The sequence below is a fragment of the Astatotilapia calliptera genome, chromosome 8 (genome assembly GCF_900246225.1).
Source record: "Astatotilapia calliptera chromosome 8, fAstCal1.2, whole genome shotgun sequence".
NCBI lineage: Eukaryota > Metazoa > Chordata > Actinopteri > Cichliformes > Cichlidae > Astatotilapia > Astatotilapia calliptera.
Window position 1 is genome coordinate 23851490 of NC_039309.1, and position 23141 is coordinate 23874630.

Consider the following 23141-nt stretch of genomic DNA (forward strand, 5'->3'; position numbering starts at 1 on the left):
TTTTTACAAACCAATTCTGGTTCATCAGTTTCACTCAACAATCGGCCATGTGCGTATGAAAACAAAGGCACTGCGCATGCGCGTTTTACTCCCATTCTATCGCGATATTTCATTTTCCTATCGTTGCCTAACATTATACCGGTATTACCGTGAACGGTATAATATGGCCCAGCCCTACTGGCAGCATTAAAACAATTTCCCTTGGGATAAATAAAGTATTATCAATCAGTCATACCTGGTCTTCGCCTTCGATGCCTGTCCCCTCCCGGGGCAGATGGCGGTCGACTGGACCAGCGCAGACATGCTTGTCTACACCGGCTCTCTCTCACCTTTACCCGCCCCTGTTGCTTGTCTTGTGTTTCTGTGGTGTATTGACAGTCATGTGCTTTTTGTGCTGGGGTGTTTTTTCTGTTCTCCCAGTACGAGCTTAGTCTGAGTGTAGTTTTTTTCTCCTCCTCTCACCTCATGTTATGTATTTTCGTTGTTGTTTCCCTATCAGCCTACTTCTCTGACATGTCTTTCCTTTTTTCCTTTTTTTTTGCCTGTCCCGTTTGGCTCTTTTGCATCAGAATTCTTGTCTAAAGGCAAAGAAAGATGCCCAACGGATTTACTTTACCAAATTGACCATCCCAGCCTTGCCGTAATGGTCCATTTGATTCACCTTTTATTGTTTATTTTATTTTCACTTACTGAATACGGGACAGACTTGACTGGGGGAAAGAAGGGGAGAAAGAAAGAGGGAAAGAGAAACAGCTGAGAAGAGGGACAGGGGAGAAGGGCAAAAGACAAAAACCAACAGAATGAGCAGAAAAAAAGAAAGAAAAAAATGCATATATCAATCACCTGGATCACCTGCTGAGAAAGAAAAAAGAAAACAAGCAGAAGAGAAGAGTAATAGAATAAACAACATCACAATGATATATGGGAATATGACAGTAAATACTAAATATTAAACATTATTGTGCAGCACATAAGATCAACAGAACACAGTGTGCTTTGAGGTAGGAGCCAAAAAGGGTGTAGTTTGTGGGTGTGATCACCCGTGTGTACACCTGTGAGCATGGACGCGCTTGACATGTCTTTCCCAAGTGATGTTTGTGTAAAGTTTGGTCAGAGGGTTCGTCTGTATGTGCGCATGCACCATTTAGCGTGCTGCCTGCTGTAACCCATAATTTACTTCGGGATTTCTGATCCTGGTCCTGAAAATCAGGCAGCAGTGGCCCCTGAAGGCGACATCCTCGTCAAGCCTCGAGGATACTGTGGCAGGGACCTCAGGGAGGGCTCCAGTACTCGGGATTCTCTGTCCATTATCTGGGAGAACCCCACCTGGTCTGACGCCATGCCTGGGGAGCCAGCTGGGGGCTGTCCTGGGGACCGGTGAGAGTCACTGCACATTTCAGAGATATTTAAAAGATGCCTTCATTAATGAGAAATGTTATAAATGGTTTCATGCAGCTCCTGAAATACACACAAAGTATTTTTCAGTCGGGGTTAAATTTTTAACTTATGCTCCATTTTAAATGCTTTCTCCACCAGCTTTTTTAATGGTCATAAAGGCAGTGTACCGTGCCCAAGCTTGCAGCTCACGTCCTGCTACTTTGTGCTGGACTGTTTCTGGGGCACCTTTGCACAGGCCGAGTCCTGTGATCTACGCTTCGAGGGGTCAGTTCTGATCAACATCTTCAATGTGATGAACACAACTGTTTTTCTGAAAAAGTAACCGATTCCTTTGACATGTCGAAGTCTGACAGGTGTTTATTTTGATATAAAAATATATTTTTTTTAATCAGAATAATCATTCAGACAAGAATACATGAGCTTGTCAGCTTTATCGTTCATTGCTAAATACAAATTCATCTGTTTGGAAGACCTTTGTGGATTATTACTACGTTTAACTGAACATGTTAGCAGGAGCTCTAAATACAGGAGGTGGTTGTTAAACAGCGTCTGAAGCACCCAAACAGTTCTATAAGTAGGACGCTGGCCTTCTTCTTCTGTCTCTACTTAATGTCAGTTCTATAAAACATATTCCTGTCGCTCATGTCGTTTAGAAAAAGCAAGAAAAAAAAAAAATCACAATATCCAAATTAACTTCAGACTAATGCATAACAGAGTCAGTTTCTAAAAACAGCATATTATTCACTTAAAGTTTAACATGTCCAATATTCAGATTTGCTTTCTGTGCGACTAAAGATGGAGATCAGACTCGTGTCTGCGTTACAGTTGAAACTATAACTACACATTATTGTGTGTTAAATGTGCTTCTACTTCCTTGCTAGATTTTCCCACTAACAGTAGCGGGACACTGAAGTGCGCATTTCAGGCACACAGCAGGTTATGCATGCAGACTGGATTGGACAGATCCAGACTTTCTACAATTGAAGCGCAGATTGGAGATTCCTGTCAGTCTTCTCGTATTAATCTGAAATGGTGAATATGTGAAACATTTTCCTTACGATGTGTTCAGTCTAAAACAGTACCACAGAGTTTGTAGAACACCTCAAACAGTCGAGAAGAGATCTGATACTTCCTCCTCTGATACGGAGCATTATTGGGAATGTGATCAGTCTGAGCATAACGTGAAAATAATCTTCCAAGAACAGACAAAACCACCCGTTGCTGATTTCAGTAAGTGTGCAAAAAACAGATTGTTCCTGTAAACCCAAGCAGTTTGTTCAGGGACAGCCGAGGACGACTGAAAGTGGACAAACACATTCTTCAAGCTGTTACTTGCAAGTTTTTCAAAAATGTTCTCTCTGCTCACTATAGTCTGTTTAGGGCCTGTGGAAAGTACTTGAGGAAGATCCTATAAGCGATCTCGTACGTGTCTCCCTGAGGTTTGGTCGGGTACTTTCTGCCGTTGTAAATGAATCCTTTTTCTATTTGGAATACCGCCTGGTTGAAGGCAGCCTGCTTGAAGGGTTGTCCGCTGTTCAGGCATTCCACCAACGTTTGGACAAACAGGCCCCATCGCTGGGCATAGTAGTCCTCAATGAGCCCCCCCCACTCTTTGCTGGCATAGTCCAGGATCTCACCACTGGGACCCCAGAGAGTGATCTGGTTTCTGGCATTCATGTCATAGAGCTGCGCCTCCTTGTCATCCACGGCGAGGGACCGAGCTCGCTCCAGCCACGTCCCCAACAGGAAGTTTCGGTTGCTACTCAGCAATCGATTGAGCTCCGGCAAGAGGTCATAGACTAGCACACCACCTGCAGTCAGCAACTCTGACAGGTTTTGCTTCTTGAAAGCATCTGCAATATCTCGATAAAAGGACGTAGTCAGTACTTGTAGTACCTCCCGTGTCACATCCACAAGATCGTACCTGAATGTCTCTTTGGACATAAGAGAAGGAGCTGCATCCATGATGAGTTTCCAAGCTTTGTACAAGTCAGCGGGGTCATACCAAAGCCCAGTGTTCATGTGAAAGGATGGTCTGCGGACCAGTGGGCTGTGGTTGTGGTTTCGGTAGTGTGGGTCACTGCAGTTGTAAATGCTGGCAAATAAGAGCCTCCATGCAGCAGTCAGGCTCTCTTGTGTATTGCCATAGCGACGTATGGCATAGAGCGACACCCACTTGGCCAAGTTGACTGGCTCCTTGCGCCAAGCCAGCTCACTCATCAGTTCATACGTCACAGGATTCTGCTCAATGCCTTCTGGTGTCATGCCTATGCCTACTAAGGTGGAGTTTGGGAAATGCAAGGCTTTAAAAGGGCCTGAATTGATGCTCTCAACTGTACCAAACAGCCCACTGTTGCCCCCAAAGTTCTGCAACATACACCAAATGAAGGGCTGCCCATAGAAAGACTCTGTGTAGGAGAAGATTGGCTCGGTCTCTGCAAACAGGTCCAGCACAATCATCCGTCCAAGGGGCACTCCGTGTAGTAGGGCCTGAATCTGGGCTGGTTTCCAGAACGCTGCATCGCTGAAGAACAGCCAACCTTGCATCAGCCAGACTGCCTGGGGATCAACTGGAGAGAAAAACATTTGGATAAGGGCCAGACAATAGACCAGCTCTTGAACATGGCTCAAAATCAGCAGGGAGCTTTAGCAAACTGTCTGTGCAAGAAAATTGTACAACAGGTCATCCGTGGGGCAACAAACTAGGGCAATTATTGTACTTGGACCCAGAAATTGTCACGGTTCAGGCAGCTGATTCAAACACTCACCTGCTGTCATTGAGGCAAAGACTGAGCGACTGACTGCAGACAGGTAGGCGGGGTCAGAGGAGGGTGGAGTCATTTCATTGAAGGTGTCTGTGCTGTAAATGTGATCCGTCCCAAATTGCTTCAGCACTTGGGACAGATACAGGGAACCAATGTGATGGAAAAGGGGGTCTTGTGGATCTAAGACAAGCGAACATGAGTAGCTGCAGTTGAAATGAGACCATGGCCCCAGTCTGGTTACTCTGGCCTCTGGATACAGCCTGAAACACAAGCAAACAGCAGCAATACTAACTCTCTAGTCACAGAGTGGTTACATGAAATACGTTTGACGGACACAGAGATGCAGTTTGCTGCTACAGGACAAACTAACAAACCAATTCAAACAACTCTGACTACCAGGAAAAAGTGATTAAAGCGTTTCTTTTTTTAAATTCTAAAACAGAGATAAACAAGACAAACACAGTGCAGATGAAAATAAATGGAAAAAAGGCAGCTTCATCAGTAAAGGCAAGCATGTTATAAGAATGCCTGAGCTTTCTTATATCTACATCTCGGGCAGCTAGATTTGACATATTTCTGTATCATTTTTGAATAATACAGATTGTGCTGGGACAAACTACAGATCCAACATGGATCCAGATGGCATGATTTGGGAAATCAGATCTACTGCGACTCCATTTTGGATCCATCGTGCTGTGTAAGTGGACTAACCCAGGCACACATTCATGATCTGTTATGGAGCCTACCGTACTGTGTGGTAGGTCTGGTTCTTTTTATCAGTGGAAAATATCCAGAGTTTCAGAATTGTTGCCTCTTTTGATGAAATGTAATTATTTAATTCCAACATGAAATGCTCAAAAACAGACGAGAAACCTTCTTTATAAGAGACGGTGGTATAGTGTGTTTAAACAGGCTAGCTGAGATGAACATGAGAGTTCATTAAATGCTACGCCTAATATTCCTAACTTTACTAGTGACAAACACATTTGGCAAGGTGTGATCGTGGCTCAAGAGTTGGGAGTTCATCTTGTAATCAGAAGGTTGCCGGTTCGAGCGCTGGCTCCGACAGTCTCGGTCGTTGTGTCCTTGGACAATACAGCCGTTGTCTACTGGTGGTGGTCAGAGGGCCCGGTGGCGCCAGTGTCCGGCAGCCTCGCCTCTGTCAGTGCGCCCCAGGGTGGCTGTGGCTACATGTAGCTGCCATCACCAGTGTGTGAATGTGTGGATGTGTAAAGCGCTTTGGGGTCCACAGGGACTAAGCAAAGCGCTATACAGACCATTTCATTTTAACGAAGGTAAATGGTCTGAGATCGAACCACCAACCTGTGGATTAGTATATGACCCGCTCTACCACCTGGGCCATAGTCACCCAGGTGGCGACCTGTTAGTAACTTTTACTGCAATGATCAATGTCTGCTGGGTTTTGGTGCCAAATGACTGTCTCGGGATATTTGCATAACATGATTTCATTGGCTAGCAGTTGCATTTGTGTGTTTGAATAAAAACACGTGTGCTCTGATTGGCTGGCACTTCCAAAGTTAAACAGCATGAGCAAAGCGGACCAACGGATCCATAGTTCAGTTTGGCAGCTCGTGACGTCACTCCAACCAAAGCGAATGAGAAGCGAGCGTGTCAAAGCCTGAAACGCATCCATGTGAATCCTGCCCCACAACATCCTCAGAGCTTTCTCAGCCTCAGGTCGAGATCACTGTGTTTCCTTACATGTGGCATTACCAGCATGCGTATGGTGGTAAGCACAAAACTGATGGCTGCGCATGTTAGATAAACGCGATGTATGTTGCATGTGTACTTGTTTCTTTCACAAGGTAAGAATAAGACTCAGTGACGGTGTAACAGAGAAACAAAGATCAGTTTGTCAGAAGGACAGTAACAGCAAACACGGACTAGATTTAACTACATTGAAGTAAAATTAGTGATGCTTGGTCTTCTTGATAATATTTCACTACATGTCAGGAGGTACTGGCCATTTTCTTCAGTCTATTTTTATCCACTTTTTATATTTATTGACTTTACAGCATTTGTACTTCAAATCACAATTAACCCCAGAAAATCTATTATTTTGAGCCTCAACAATGCTGTTTATGTGGCAAAGTAACAGTAACATCATGAACACACAGGCAGACTGCATTGCTCATTAAATTAACTGGTCAAGTTGATAGTTAGTAGTTGCAGAACGTCTCACTCCTATCAACACTTTTCATGTTAACTTGCCCCACACTCTAGTCCCAGTGCTGTAACGGCAGATAATCATCACACATCTGTAAGAAAAATAAATACCCGCAGCCAATCAGACTGGTTCTTGTAATTATTAATGGTAGCACTGGTTTGGCTGTAAGTACCTATAAGACTAAGTTTGCTGTGGCACAGAGCAGAAAATGATGTTGAGACATAAAGAAGAGTGACCTGAGGACTCCCTTGGGGATGTTTCCAGAGAAGGCCGGCAGCACGGGGATCATGCCAAAGGATCTCATCCGCTCTAAAATCTTAAACTGGAAAAAGTGAGGAAAAAGTGATGTGAGATGATTGAGTCCACAGCAGCGTCTCAGCGTACATTCAACTTGGTTTTGGTCCATTGACATGTTGCTGTGTTGAGGTTTGATTACTTGAAGGTAGAGCTGGTTCACGTGCCAGGATTGCGGCAGAGGTCCACCAAACTTGAACAAGTTTGCCATACGGTTCCAGGCAAGGAACGCCGGACCGGAGAAGAACTCTTCTATCTCTGACTGGTTTAACCCGAGAGCACGGTAAACCTAAAAACAACAAGAGCAGCTTCTAAACACTCACAGTCAGCATTTTGTATCTAGTCCCAACTTATTTCAGTGTTAAGCAAAGTTTCCTAGACGTCTTATGTACTGGCTTCTGGCTGAGCCTGTTCTCCTCCAACTTTAACTTCTTCCCCGTACTGCTCAGAGAATTATGCCAACCAGCTGTTAAACACACTACAGAACTGAAGTACAAAAGCTGATCTAGTCCTGATTCATATCATTGCAAGAGCTGAAGAGAAAAAAAACATAGCTGAACTTTCAGACTTCCTCACCTCCTGCCACAGGGCTTCTTGGCCAGTGAAAGCCAGCGGCAGATTGAGTCCATTCAGTGCCATCCAATCAATCTCTTTCTCCCATCTCGGCCAGTCCCACCACACGGAGGAATAACTAAAGGTGCAGACGTTCTGATAGTACCGGAATCTAGATACAAATACACAAATATGTGGCTTAGAAATGCATTTTATTTAATACAGAAATATAATACAAATGTAGTATAATGGTGTGATTATAGCACGGTGGTTAGCACTGTTGCCTCACAGCAAGAAGGTCCTGAGTTCAATTCCACCATCAGGCCGGGTCTTTCCGTGTGGAGTTTGCATGGGTTCTTCCCGGGTACTCCGGCTTCCTCCCACCGTCCAAAGTTGTGGGGATAGGTTGGTGAAAAATCTAAATAGGTGTGAATGGCTGTCTGTCCCTGTGTGTTGACCCTGCGACAGACTGCCAACCTGTCTCGCCCTACGACAGCTGGGATAGGATCCTGAAAACGATAAGTGGAAGCTTGATGTGATGGATGGTGTGATTGATAGTTTGCAGTGTTATTGCTGTATTAGAACGGGTTCTTTTCCCAATAACCTGTAAAGCCAAACTATTCTGCTTGATAAATGTGATCGCTGAGCTCTATATCATGTTTTAAAGACATGATGATAAAAACAGTTTGTGTTAATCAGTTAATCAGTAAAACTGTAATACTATTTATGTGTCCTCAAAATATACTCTAAATCACACAGCCCTGCCCCTCCTTCACTCTGCAGCTCTCCTCACATTCAAAGTTCTCCAGCAGAATGAAGGGAGGCACCAAAGTCTGAAGGTGTGCATCAACTTAACACTGCAAGTGCATTGTTGCAGTGGTTGACAATGCTGATTTGTTGAAAAAAAAAAAAAAAAAAAAAAAAAACACCTGGAGAAAGAGGTGGCTGCAAACTGTTGTGTTTCTGTGACTGCCTGGCTGTCCTAGGAGGAGGGATTTGGAGGTATCCAGGTAACCTCAGGGTTAAAACTGGGTAATACAGCCTAATAGGCTAGAGCCTATCACCTACAGTGGGGCAAAAAAGTATTTAGTCAGCCACCGATTGTGCAAGTTCCCCCACCTAAAATGATGACAGAGGTCAGTAATTTGCACCAGAGGTGCACTTCAACTGTGAGAGACAGAATGTGAAAACAAAAATCCATGAATCCACATGGTAGGATTTGTAAAGAATTTATTGGTAAATCAGGGTGGAAAATAAGTATTTGGTCAATAACAAAAATACAACTCAATACTTTGTAACATAACCTTTGTTGGCAATAACAGAGGTCAAACGTTTACTATAGGTCTTTACCAGGTTTGCACACACAGTAGCTGGTATTTTGGCCCATTCCTCCATGCAGATCTTCTCGAGAGCAGTGATGTTTTGGGGCTGTCGCCGAGCAACACGGACTTTCAACTCCCGCCACAGATTTTCTATGGGGTTGAGGTCTGGAGACTGGCTAGGCCACTCCAGGACTTTCAAATGCTTCTTACGGAGCCACTCCTTTGTTGCCCGGGCGGTGTGTTTTGGATCATTGTCATGTTGGAAGACCCAGCCTCGTTTCATCTTCAAAGTTCTCACTGATGGAAGGAGGTTTTGGCTCAAAATAAATACCATGCGGGATTTGATTCCCTGCCGTTGTAGTGTGTTACTGATGGTGACCTTTGTTACTTTGGTCCCAGCTCTCTGCAGGTCATTCACCAGGTCCCCCCGTGTGGTTCTGGGATCTTTGCTCACCGTTCTCATGATCATTTTGACCCCACGGGATGAGATCTTGCGTGGAGCCCCAGATGGAGGGAGATTATCAGTGGTCTTGTATGTCTTCCATTTTCTGATGATTGCTCCCACAGTTGATTTTTTCACACCAAGCTGCTTGCCTATTGTAGATTCACTCTTCCCAGTCTGGTGCAGGTCTACAATACTTTTCCTGGTGTCCTTCGAAAGCTCTTTGGTCTTGGCCATGGCGGAGTTTGGAGTCTGACTGTTTGAGGCTGTGGACAGGTGTCTTTTATACAGATGATGAGTTCAAACAGGTGCCATTCATACAGGTAACGAGTGGGGGACAGAAAAGCTTCTTACAGAAGACGTTACAGGTCTGTGAGAGATTTTCCTTGTTTGAGGTGACCAAATACTTATTTTCCACCCTGATTTACCAATAAATTCTTTACAAATCCTACCATGTGGATTCATGGATTTTTTTTTCACATTCTGTCTCTCACAGTTGAAGTGTACCTCTGGTGCAAATTACTGACCTCTGTCATCATTTTAGGTGGGGGAACTTGCACAATTGGTGGCTGACTAAATACTTTTTTGCCCCACTGTATTAGAGTGAGAGGCAGGGTCGCACCCTGGACAGGTCACCAGTCTGTCACTGTCTTGAACAACAGTTAACACCTTTGAGTACAAAGTTGTTCCTTGAGTCCATACAGTCCAGACCTAATCAGCATCGTTCACTGTCATTCCTTCAGCTGTCCTGTTTGTGAGCGGTTGGATTCAAAGCCACTCATGAAGTACAGAGTTACAACACCAACATATAAACTTTTCATATAATTCAATTTTATTTACAGGGCACCAAAATCACAACACGGTGCTTAAATATAGCACTGAAGTTTAAACAGGAACAGTCAAAAAGAAAAACACATAAATAAAGCTACAACACTTCAACTGTTCCAGTGAAGTGAGAGTGGAGGCCTGGGTGTAGACACTCCCTGTATGATGCTGAAGGATTACACACTGCTCCCCACAACTATGTTACAGACATGAGCAAAACAAACTGAACCACACATGCTGCCGATGGTTCAGCCCAGCCACTCTGCACATGACATAGCTGCAGTGAGCTGATCCGGGTCTAATGCACAACAGACAACTGAAAGGAGAGTCCTTTAAAGGGCCTGGCGGCAGTACAAGTGCTCAGAGAAAACAATGACAAATGTGTGACAACGCTCCATTTCTCATGCACCCGGGTTTGTTCAGGCTGAGACGGTACCCCGGCATCGTCCTGTGTGTAGTTTGAACCTGTCACAAAAGCACTCGATGTGCAATTGTTCTTAGGTGACGGAGAACTATAAGAACCATCGACTGTCGTGATGCCATCGGGGGCTGTGACTGCAACAGGTCCACTCTGTGGAGAGCAGTTCCCATGAACGACTGAGAGGAGCTGGTGAACATCCAATGTAACGGGTGTGAAGTGGATTTGGTGGGAAAACATTTTTCTTAGTTATGTACATGTGAACTGTAATTTCATCTGACAGCAGGACTGGGATGCTCTGTAACATCACCAGTGGTGAACCTCCCAACCAGCTGTCTGTGACTACATGGAGCTTAAACCTGAACGGGAAAATGTGACATGACATGTTTGAGGATTTTTGTTTGTTTTTTTAATCCAAGTCTAAAATATATTGTGAATTAAAAATGTAAAAACTCCAGTAAAGTAAAAAGTGGACAATGGCTGTGTCAACAACAAATAAAGAACTGACAGACTGAGATTTGTTTACCTTCCTGTTACATGTTAATGGAGCTGTGACACTATGAGTGCAGCGGGCTAAAACCTCTGTCCCCCTCTGTAGGGACCAGGGCCCGTATCCCTAAAGAATCTTTGTGCAAAAAGTGGCTCCTAGCGGCCAAATTCTAAGAAAATTCTCAGAGTCATGACGTTTTCTTAGAATTTCCCCTAAAAGTGACACGACAATCCCAGTTAATATAAAAGCTATTCCTCAAGATTCCTAGCGCTTAAAAGGGCTCCTAAGGTGAGATCTGCTAAGAGCAGGGAAGAGGACTTTTAGTGGCTTAGGAGTTCCCCTAAGCAGCTGCACAAAATGGCCAACAGAAGAGGCAGGAGAGATGTCCTGCAAACACTGGATGACAGGGAATTATTGAGATGCTACAGATTGGATCGTGCAGGAATCATGTTTGTGGTGGATCTCCTTAGAGATGCAATTACTTCACCAACTCGACGCCACAACGCTATTACACCGGAGACGAAAGTAATCACAACCCTGAGGTATTTGGCAACCGGGAAAATGCAACAATGCAGCAGTGATGACTTGGGTCTGCAATCACAGACATTGCTAAAAGCTGAGCCGTGTTACCCTCGTTAAGACCACACTGGACTTGTAACGTTGTGATTTCTACGTCATTAAGGACAGCCCCTTGAGATAGGCCATCTTGTTTTCAACGGGGTCCATATGGGAGTGAAAGTACAAAATATGCCAGCTAGGATATTTATATGAGCAAATAAGACACGAATCATTATTTGAACAGGGTGTAATGAGTTTAAGTTTTCACATATTTTAGATTCTAATGGCTATAACCCCTACAGCTTACTATTCATTTTCCAGATATTTTCTTGAATGTGAAATATTATTTACAATTACAGTCAGCATAAGATTAGAGTATATAATATGTTTATTGATTTGAGGGTACATCCTTTGCTCATTATCACCAAAAGCTCATTTCCATCAAACTTGTAGGATCAACCAATCACGGCTTTTGAAATGATGACTCATACCTAGCAACGGGGTCAACCACACCTCCTCACTAAGATAGGATTTTCCATCCATTCCTTGCTCAGAGTTCACTTCTAAGCTAAAACTCCTGGCAAGGAATTTTTAGGTTAAGTTAGGAGCTCTCTGAGAGGATTCTCAGAATCTTTAGGGATACGGGCCCTGGCCATTATTTTGGGAAAACTAAAAATATTTAAGTCACGTAGCCAATGACCTGTGAATGAAATAATGTTTTATAGCTTCTTATACTCTCACTATACTCTCACTATAAGGCTTTCAGGAGCAAAGTGAAGGAGGAGATGAAAGCAGCACAGCGGGAGGTGAAACACTGCCTGAGGGAAGCAAAGGACACCTACAGGAGGAAGGTGGAGCAGAAGTTGGAGAGGAACAATATGAGGGAGGTCTGGAATGGTGTGAAAACCATCACAGGCCACAACACCAAGAAAAGCACAGTGGGGGGGACTGTGGAGAAGGCAAACGAACTCAACAACTTCTTCAACAGGTTTGACCAGCCCACAACCCCCCCACCCTCACCTTCACTACAGAGTCCTCTCCCCACTCTCCTACCTCCCTCGCTTCCCCCCCCTTCCTGACACCATGACACCCCCCTCCTCCAATCCCTCTCTCAGCAGCAAGACATCTCCCCTCCTCCCAAACATCTCCCAGTGTCACAGTGGATCAGGTCAGGAGACAACTGAGGAAGCTTCGCCCCAGAAAGGCAGCAGGCCCAGACAAGGTGTGTCCTAGGATGCTTAAGGCGTGTGCTGCTGAACTTGGGGAGCCGCTACAACGAGTCTTCAACCTCAGTCTGCGACTGGGGAGAGTGCCCGCCCTATGGAAGACGTCCTGCATCGTCCCGGTCCCCAAAAAGAACCGGCCCAATGAGCTGAATGACTTCCGACCGGTGGCACTGACGTCACATCTTATGAAGACTCTAGAGCGGCTCTTCCTCAACCTCCTCCGACCACAGGTACAACATGCCCAGGACCCACTACAGTTTGCATACAAGGCGGGTGTCGGAGTGGAGGATGCCATCCTGTACCTCCTACACAGAGCCCACTCACACCTGGATGGGGGAAAAGGCACGGTCAGGATCCTGTTTCTTGACTTTTCCAGTGCCTTTAATACCATCCGACCCTGTATGCTTCAGGAAAAACTGAACAGGATGGAGGTGGACCCCTGCCTGGTGGCTTGGATCTCCGACTACCTCACCGACAGACCACAGTACGTCAGGCTGAAGGACATCACGTCTGACACAGTGGTCAGCAGCACAGGAGCACCACAGGGAACTGTGCTGTCCCCTCTTCTCTTCACCCTGTACACCTCTGACTTCTGCTACAACTCTGAATTATGCCATATTCAGAAGTTTGCAGACGACACAGCCATCGTGGGGTGTATCTGGGATGATCAGGAAGAGGAGTACAGAAGTCTGGTGAGGAACTTTGTCGCATGGAGTCACACAAACCACCTGCAACTCAACACCTCAAAGACTAAGGAACTGGTTGTGGACTTCGGGAGGTCCAGAGAAGGTCCACTGCCGGTTCAGATAGAGGGGGAGGAGGTGGAGGTGGTCAACAAGTACAAGTACCTCGGGCTGTGGGTGGACAATAAACTGGACTGGTCATGCAACACAGAGCACCTGTATAAAAAAGCCCAAAGCCGACTGTACTTCCTCAGGAGGCTGAGGTCTTTTAACATCTGCAGGAAGCTCCTGAGGATGTTTTACCAGTCGGTGGTTGCTGGAGTACTTTTCTATGCTGTGGTGTGCTGGGGGAGCAGCACAGCAAAGAAGGACTCATGCAGGCTGGAGAAACTGATCAGGAGGGCTAGCTCTGTGGTCGGCATGAAGCTGGACACTCTGGTGACAGTGGCAGAGAAAAGGACACTAAAGAAACTGATGGACATTATGGACAATGCCAGGCATCCTCTGCACACGGCCATAAACAATCAGAAGAGTCTGTTCAGTGACAGGTTGCTTCTCCCAAAGACAAGAACTAACAGACTTAATAACTCCTTTGTCCCACACGCCATCAGACTGTTTAACTCCTCTCTGGAGGGGAGAGGGAGGGGAGACAGGGGGACAAAGGAGGGGGGAACAACTAAGCTGTAGTGCCTCTTCACCTCACTGTGCAATACCTTGTGCAATACTTTTTGTAAATAGTCAACGGTGCAATAGACTCAATCTTATCTTATCTCTTATCTTATACTCACAAAACACACACTTCTAGGAGTGAGACAAACATTTCACCTTTAAAATAAGAATTCTTTTAAAATGCATGTTTTTTTTGTTGCGGTTTCTTTGTTTTCCTTTTGTTTTGTTTGTTTGTCTCTTTTTTTTCTATGTGGTTGTATTTTTTTTTGTACCACGTTCAAAATAAAGATTCAATTCATGTAGCAGATGTTGCCCACACTTCAAGTTCTGGGGGTCTAAACGCATTACAGCTGATCCGATGTCTGTGTGGGGAAAGCACACACACTTTCTTTCCTCCTGTTGTTTGCTGTGTGTGAGGTCAGGAAGTGTCAGTTTGTTGTCTCTGACATGAAAATGAAACGTGAGCTGCTCACAGTTTGGACACACGGTCTAACCAGGTGAGACAGTCACAGAGGGCTTTGACACCAACCTTTGTAAGGACTTGGCGCATTAAACGGGTCCCTCGCAGGTCTCTTGTAAGCCTGCAGAAACCTTTGTGAGGACGGTGCGGGTCACTGACCTGTGCGGGGTGCTGATGCGCAGGACGCCGGTGAGCTTTGGCAAAGGTCTGGGCAGATCCAGCTGATTCCCGGACCAGGAAACGTGGCAGTTGCAAAAATACTTCAAATAATTATAAATCCCGGAGGCCACGGCCACCCCGGTGCTGCCTGTGGCGACGACCTTGTTGTTTTTGGTGGACCTGAGCTCGCACACGTCCAGGCTGTCGTTGGAGAGGCTCCCGTTGATCGACACGATGAACTCGGCCGATCTGTTCCCCAGCAGCCGCCTCAGCAGCTCGGTCACCGCTCTGCCCTGCGCTCGGTCGCTGGCTCTCGGTCTGATGTGGTCCAGAGAAGGAAACCTGCAGCGTGCGCTCACACACAGGCTCCAGACGAGCAACAGAGCCAAGCAGCAGCCGCTTCCGCCTGACATTTTGAGCCCTGTCCACGGGAGACACTTTCCCACCGTTGCATAAGTTTAAAAACGAGTTTATTTGTCTATTTGCGGAGAACCCGGAAGCGTCGCTTTACCAAAAGCCTGCTGGCCAATCAGAGAAAGCGCTGCGGCCTCCGTTGACTGTCAGCCAATCGAGTGTTGTTTCCTGAAAGCTTTTTGGCACGTGATCAGTTTGTCACATGACAGTAAACTTAGAGAAGTGTTGTGCGAGTTACTGTTAAACTGTTAAAGCCAGTGTTACCGACGGCACCGACGCTTTAAACACAGCTCAGCAGACTCACAGCGGTCATAGCAGCAAATATACAACAAACATCAAGCACTCAGAAAATCAGTGTAGAAACAGATATGCTGGATAAATAGACAAGTATAGAGATATAGGTGTAAATATAAAAAGAATAGTATGTGTCGTGGTGTACAGTGACAGTGGGCATTGAGGTGTTCTTAGTTCTGTTCCAAATGTGTGGATCTGACCCAAGTGGGTGAATTAAAGAGTCTGATAGCAGCAGAAGGAACGACTTCCTGTAACGCTCCCTCAGACAGCCAGGCTGAAGGAACCTGTTGCTGAAACTGCTCTTCAGATTGTCCAGTGTGTTATGGAGGATGGGAGTCACTGTCCATGATTACCAGCAGTCAGCAGTCTGTCACCGATCACCTCCTCCAGGGTGGAGAGCTTCACGCCAACAACAGACTCGACCTTCCAGATGAGTTTGTTCAGTCTGTGTCCTTTGCTTTGATGCCTGCACCCCAGCACGCCACAGCAAAGATGATGGGGTGGCTGTAGCTCAGGTGGCAGAGCAGGTCAGCCACTAATCAGAAGGTTGGTGGTTCGATCCCAGGCTGCCTCCTGCCTGCATGCCAAATGTCCTTGGGCAAGAGACTAACCCCATGTTTGCCTACTGGTGGTGGTCAGAGGGCCCGGTGGCGCCAGTGTCCGGCAGCCTCGCCTCTGTCAGTGCGCCCCAGGGTGGCTGTGGCTGCAATGTAGCTGCCATCACCAGTGTGTGAATGAGTGTGTGACTGGGTGGATGACTGGATGTAGTGTAAAGCGCTTTGGGGTCCTTAGAGACTAGTAAAGCGCTATACAAATGCAGACCATTTACCATTTACCATGGTGCTCTCAACAACAGACTGATGGAACATATATCAGCAGCCTGCTGCACCATGCAGGGAAGAGCAGCGTGTTGTGATTCATGAGCTGAATCATCATTAATGTGTACATGAACACTGAGTTGAACTTTCCATAATGATTAGAAATTTGTTTTGACATGTTTCAATTTATTTTAGTTTTTTAGTTATTTATTTTATCATCTCATTTTAATTTTCTTTACTTATGCTTTTAGCATGTACAGCACTTTGTGAACTCTGGTTTTATGTTAAAGTGCTTTATAAATAAAGGTGGTATGGTATGGTATGGTATTAGTCAACACAATAAAACATGCTTCAGCTTTTCATGCAAAACAAAAAAGCAGCATTTTTGAATCAGAGTGCAGCATCAAGGCAGTTAAACGTGCGATACTGATCTGCTCAGCAGAGGCATCACCTGTAATGGTGTAACAGGTGGAGGCCTGACACGTTTCCCCTCATCTTTTCTGACATAGAAATAAATAATCACCAGTTTTGCATTTAGCTAAACAGTGAGCCCAAGGATATTTCAGCAAAATAGTCCACGTCATCAGCTTTTTACTTTTCAGGATGTCTTTGAATTCTCTCTGTAGGTTCATCATTTTCATTTCCATCAGTCATAGCCAGTCTGCATCAGCATGATACAGACATTGAGATCTGATGTATTGTCAACGTGTTCCTTTCATTTTTTTGAGCAGTGTATTTAGAAACTGGGTGTTCTGGAGACCCACATTTATAAACGTGGCTGTTTTAAACCTCTTTCAGCTGAACGTTTTCCTGCCTCTGTTTAGTACATCAGGACTTGGTAGGGTAGCTCAAATAATTCAAAACATATCGACCATAAAGTCCATTACACAGGAAGTAAATGAACCGGCTGGGTCTCAGCGGCTCCAGCACTTTGGGTCAGCTTCTGTTTTAAATGTGTTATTTAAATAAAACAGAGTAATAACAAATGGTCTTTCTATTCAGACAATGTTCATAATTCCTGTTTGAGGTATATTTATTAAACACAACTTAGTGGGCTTAATATAATATCTGAGTGTATGAATATCGTCTAAATGTAATCGACTCAAGTTCAAACACAGCAGAATCATTTCCTTCCACAGAGTAAGGTGATCCATATTTGACCATGATATCTTTCAGAACATGAGCTGCCAGCTAGTGCTGCTTGTTTTTTCAGTAAAGTTCAGCTGGTTGACGTCTTAGCTTGGTGATACTAGGAGGCTAACATATGCTGGTTAGCTTATGAAACAAGCGTAACTTTATCAACCGCCAGCAGGCTAACACTCAGTTACTATCACTGTTCAAAGGTTTGTTATCATCACACAGCCATCAATGATTCTCCAGTGTTGTTTGACCTCAGCTCGTTGTGTACTTAACACAGACACACATGGACAGCTCAACTCTGAAAGAGAAAACAAGGTCAGATTTGAAGTCGTCCATTTAAAAAGAAAGAAGTCGTATGAACTCTGGAGAGGATCAAAATTAACTCACCTTACTTGTGGAGGTGAAAAGAGGGCGTGTCAGACAGTCAGGAGCCAATCAGGAGAGGGAGAGAGGTTACAGAGGGAAGGCACAGACGAGTAAATGAATAAGAGTCTTTACTTCGATCACTGTCACCTCAAATATGACTCATACCCCGTAGTTTTGCTTTCTCTCATCATGACTGATGTAACAAAAAGTTTGGGGATAACTCCGACGTGGGGACGAGCACAGCATCTGTCTTACCTGAAAAGACTGATTGTTGTGCAGCCATGACTTTTGATCCCAAAAGCAGGTCGAGCAGCCACAACGTGTCACTATGACAGTAACACAAGTACACACAAACAGCTAACCACACACAAACACTTGTGCAGCTCTGGTCCATATCAGGGAATCTCTTGGTGAACTGAGTCATTTGACTTGTTGTAACTGCTCAGAATCAGTTCAGACTTTTTTTAGTCTCCAAATTTTCTCCAACAAAAGCAAATCTTGTCCGACTGTCCAACAGCAGGAGACGATGGAGGAGCTGCTGTTGTTGCTGACCTCAGTCTGCACAGCTTATGCTCAGCACCAAGGTGAGCGAGCCGGTGACTGAAGGTAACGAGGACACAGGTTCTGACTTTGTACTTTTAGTGCTGCACAAAATAATGAGAGTAAGAATGGACGCTATGACGTTTGAAGAATATTTGTAACAGGTTTTCCTCACTTTACAAGCTACAGTTACCACTTTAGATTTTTATCTACAATTTTTTTGTTTCTTTATTGATTCTAATAAAAAGAAATAATCTCCGTCAGATTCAAACAAACACAAAAAGGACATAATGATGTACTTCAAATGCTGAACATTGACAGTGCAACATAGAAAGCTCATCACAGGTTTAACAGAGAAAATGAACCGTTTGAAGCAAAACATTTAAATCTGAGGGTCGGCAAACAGCAGGCAAAGACATCCTGGCGGCGCTGAACTAACCCTCTGAAGCAGCGGGTAACGTCTAACAGTAGCATTTGTCTGGGTAACATTTCAGTCGTCTGCTGCATCCCAGTGTGCGCCTGAAGTTGGTTACCATGGTCCCGTCGTTACCAAAGTCAGACTCCGCCCCACACACATCACAGATAAACTGAAAATGTGGATTGACACATGTGAGAAAATTCCACAGGAGGCACGCGTGTTTGTTGCTTTGAAGACAGCATTTCTTTTTGAATGGAACTCCACTCGCTACGTGGAACTCAAACGGGATGACAACAATGTGAGTCAATGGAAAGCGCAGCGACCGGAAAATCCTTCAGCATCACTCTGACCCGCTCTCCGAGTATCATTCTGGGTCAAGATCAAGACACTTGCGGTGGAGGCTTCAATGCAAAACAGTCCTTTGTAGGAGACCTGACAGATGTTCACCTCTGGGACAAGGAGACCTCTCTGTGTGATGTCAGCTCTGATATGCAGGGTCACTCCTTCACTCCTGGTCAACTGGAAAAACCTGCAGGACCTCATAAATGGCACTGTGTGTGGAACACAGTGACTTTGGTACCCTGTCCTGTTAAGAGCAGTGTTGGTCAAGTTACTTGAAAAAAGTAATCAGTAACTAATTACTGATTACTTCCCCAAAAAAGTAATCCCGTTACTTTACTGATTACTTATTTTCAAAAGTAATTACTTAGTTACTTAGTTACTTTTTTAAAAACACGACTTACAACCTGAGTAGGTGATAAAGCGATAGATCTTTCAGCCCAATTCTACTTTTTCTGCATAATCCATCATACAAAATGTAATCAAATGGAAAAGTCTCTTTTTAAAACTTGTTTTATTAGTTTTAATCTTTTAACTTTATGCATCAAGCAAAAATTTAATTATATGCAACATTCTCTGACTGGAAGAAATTAGTTTAACATTTAAACCTATTTTCTGCACATTCCAGCACATAATTTTTTTTTTGTGTGTGTCTACACTCACTCTTTCAAATAGATGCAAATAAAACACAGCAGAAAATAAATAAAGTCGCTTACGTCACTGTCATGAGACATTCTCGCAAAAAATCACGGTTTTAGTAACGCAGTAACGCAGCGTTCCTACGGGAAAGTAACGGTAATCTAATTACCCTTTTTGCATTAGTAATCCCTTACTTTACTCGTTACTTAAAAAAAGTAATCAGATTACAGTAACGCATTACAAGTAACGCGTTACTGCCCATCTCTGGTTAAGAGTGCAGTCAGCCTGCACAGGCGTGCTGCACGGTGACTGAAATCCAACCAACCCCTCGCACTCTCACTGTCAGGCTGTACACGAGGACCTCTCGCCCAGCTGGGACAGAAACCCTGATACGTGGAAGAGGATGCATGGACTGAAATCTGTCATCAAACTGCTTTTCATCAGTTACCAAGGAGTGACGTGCCATTTAAAAAGCAGTGTAACATTTCTAAATAACACATGATTAAAAATGACTTTCTTCTTATTGTGCAAATTAATTGCATTATTATAGATTACATTTTTTCTGTTTCTGTGTAGCTCGAAGTTCCATTGAGGTGGAACATTAAAGAGTTATTGTATTGTATTAAGCACAAAATAACTTGCTTTGCCGCAGTACTCAGAAGCTGTTCAAAGTCAGAGAGAGTCAATATGACTTAAGGGGAACAGATTTCTTTAAGAAAAACAAGATGAGGACAAATATAAAGCAGAGATGTGTTTAGAGGAGTTAACCTGTGGAATAGTTATGACAGTGATTTAAAAAGGTGTAGTTCTATTTTTAAACATATTTTTAAACAAGGAAAATGAAGTATTTTAAAAATGTAAAAATATAGTATTAGAAAAATATATAAATCAAGAATGAAAAGACCAAAAAAACAAAACAAAAAAACCCTCTTGATTCTTTTGCTTTGATGTAGTTACTTCTCTAAGGTGGAAAGTTTTTTTTCTTGTTTGTTTGGTTGGTTTTTGCTTTGTTTTATTCTTTGCTTCGAGCCCTGTGTACAGGAGCTGCATGCAAAAAGATCTTTTGTTAAAGGGTTGGTGTAATAAGCAAATGCTTCAGCCAGTACCTTTTGATTAGCCTTGTCTCGTGCTTTCTTGCTTTGTGGCAGATCTTTGTTCTGTCTTCACTGAGATATTTGAATGCTAATCAATCAAATCAAATCAATCAAAATCAAATCATTGATTTATCAATAATCATGATCCAATACTACAAAGTACTGAATATAAATTTGAAAAGGGTCTACATAATAAACGCATGTAAAAATCCCGTGATTAGTTCGTTATCTCTAGAAACATGAGACATGTTGAGGACGTCATTGAGCCATTGAAATCGGCTGTGTTGGTTTTAAAGCACGGCGACTTTCTCCTCTGTGAACTTCAGATCTCTGTGAAGCTTGAACACATCTAATGGTAATGTCTTTGCTGCTGCCATTGGTTAAAACAAATAAATACAGTCAGATCTACTCCACGCCCTCATCTTTTGACTGTGACCCATCTCGTAGTGACTGCGCTCATGTTTCTGCCATTTTTTTCCACAACAGAATCAAACAAGAAGCCACAAACACTTTATTTCCCCAACAAACATTTTGGTCAAAAAACACTCGTAAGAGGCCAAATCATTTCATCAAACCTGCACACAAACATCTCTGATGTGTGCCAGGACAAGAACAGAAAAACACGACGGAAAGATTCATTAAAAAAAGTTTATTGTCATATTTCCAATCCCAACATCAAAGTTCCAGTAAACTGTAGGACAAATTCAGTAAAACAGACAGAGCACAGAGCTAACAGAAGCCAGCAAACACACAGACAGATACACTGATTCAGGATGTTGGAGAGACTGTTGCATCAGTGATCAGGCTCAACCACACTGACTCACGTGACTGATCCAACTAACGTGGACTCGGCTGAGGTTCAAACCGTTTCAAGAACAGCTCGGTGTGGCCGGTATTTCTGCAGAATTATATAACAATCTAACACAAACTAAGGTACGACTCAGTGCGAGTTGAACATACCGAGTCGTACCTCACACTGTTGCCCCATAAAGAAAATGAAGACTTCCCAAAAGCTACCTGGAGTCGGACGTTTCAATAAAGCAACAGTGGTCCAAACTGAAGAGAGGCTGCAACGAAACAGTGACCCAAAGCAAACGAGTCAAGAAGAGCGACCTGTGACGGCCTGAATGCTCTCCACACATTTTAAACACCCACAAACACCCAATTTGTTCTTGAAGCTTGAAAGAGAAAGGCAACATACGAGAGCTACAACATCTGAACAGAAACTACGCACACGGTTAAAACTGCTTAGTAACAATCCGGGCAGTTCATCATCTACCTGGGCCCGCATTCACAAAGCTCTCCTGCTCTAAAACCTCTAAAGTTTATCTCTTTAAAGTTTGGACTGAAACCTGGGAAGAAGTGAGAATAAACTGTGACAAGGTCTGAAAGAAGAAACACTTGGGAGTGGAGGAGACATGGCGTGAAGATGGAGCGCACACCTACGCTCGACAACATTCTGCACGTTCTTCCCTCGCAGGGGAACATGTATGCATTCGGTATCATCTGGGTTACTCACCTTTTTACACTTTAGAGCATTCAATAATAACTGAAGGACGACATGCCAGAGAGCAGTCTCGAAACGTTGGAGCAGCTGCCGATTACCCGCCAGCGCCACGGGGAGTTTACTTCTTCCTGCGACGTGTACAGCGGCTGATGGACACGTGGATACACTGAGGACTCGTCTGCTTGTCCGTCTAACATTTGACTGCGTGCTTGTAGCCTATACAAACATCATACGATAAAGGCAGCGATTAACTAACTGTGCACGCATGCACATGGGTGCTGCACAGGTCCGATATTTACTGGGATAACATTTCTTGGGTTCTCATTCTAGATGCAGTGAGCTAGAGAAATGACAGTGAGCGCCACGCCTAACACTCCAGTTACTGTGACAAACAAACATGAAGAATCGGTCAGCGTGAGAAACGGAGCGATTTACAAATAATCAGCTAGACGAGGTGATGGTGGGTAAGCATTAGAGAACTATCAGCCCTTTTCAGATGAGTGTGCAAGCTTACTTATGGCTTTTTAGATCATTGTACAGAGACGCACATCACATCAGATAATATTTAAAATTATATGCCTAAGAAAAGTTTAACAGTATGAAGAGGTCGGAGAATTTCACCATCCATCCTTCTCATTGTCACAAATTTATAATGAAACAGTACATCTCACACACACACACACACACACACACACACACACACACACACACACACTGAGGTAAGAGTAAGTTTTGTCCCTTCTTTGCTTTCAGGTCCTCGGTGAATGTTCCCAAATCTACGAGTCGTCTAACAGGACGGCTGCGATGGTTGTGATTACGAGCCGTGGTCGTAACAATCACTACGGTGGCTTCACTCTCTACATGGGTACCGTTTAAACGGGGACTGAAAACACTATTCACGTGAAAACATCAGATATGTAAAGAGCAGGCCTGAGTACCAGTTGCTGAAATAGCCCTCATAGAAATGCTGTCCAATCAGAAGCCGACCAACACCTTTGACACGGCACAAAAACGTCCGTTTTCTTCGTCCACAGAAACACAGAACGTCTCCACCATGGAAAGAGTTTGAATCGCTGTTTTTTCGGACGCGGCTTCAAGGCCTCCACACAGAAAGCTGCGTTTA

At 44.1% G+C, this 23141-nt stretch overlaps 1 protein-coding gene across 1 annotated transcript; it reads right to left on the bottom strand.

Moving 5' to 3' along the window:
* Positions 1-1737: 1737 nt before the first annotated feature.
* On the bottom strand, positions 1738-14981 carry naglu (N-acetylglucosaminidase, alpha). Its single transcript, XM_026177500.1, has 6 exons — positions 14450-14981; positions 7222-7369; positions 6788-6934; positions 6588-6673; positions 4167-4423; positions 1738-3968 (listed from the first exon to the last, which is right to left on the bottom strand). Exons 1-6 carry the CDS (start codon positions 14860-14862, stop codon positions 2764-2766), a joined length of 2256 nt encoding a protein of 751 aa, XP_026033285.1. The 5' UTR covers positions 14863-14981; the 3' UTR covers positions 1738-2763.
* Between the last annotated feature and the right edge of the window lie 8160 nt (positions 14982-23141).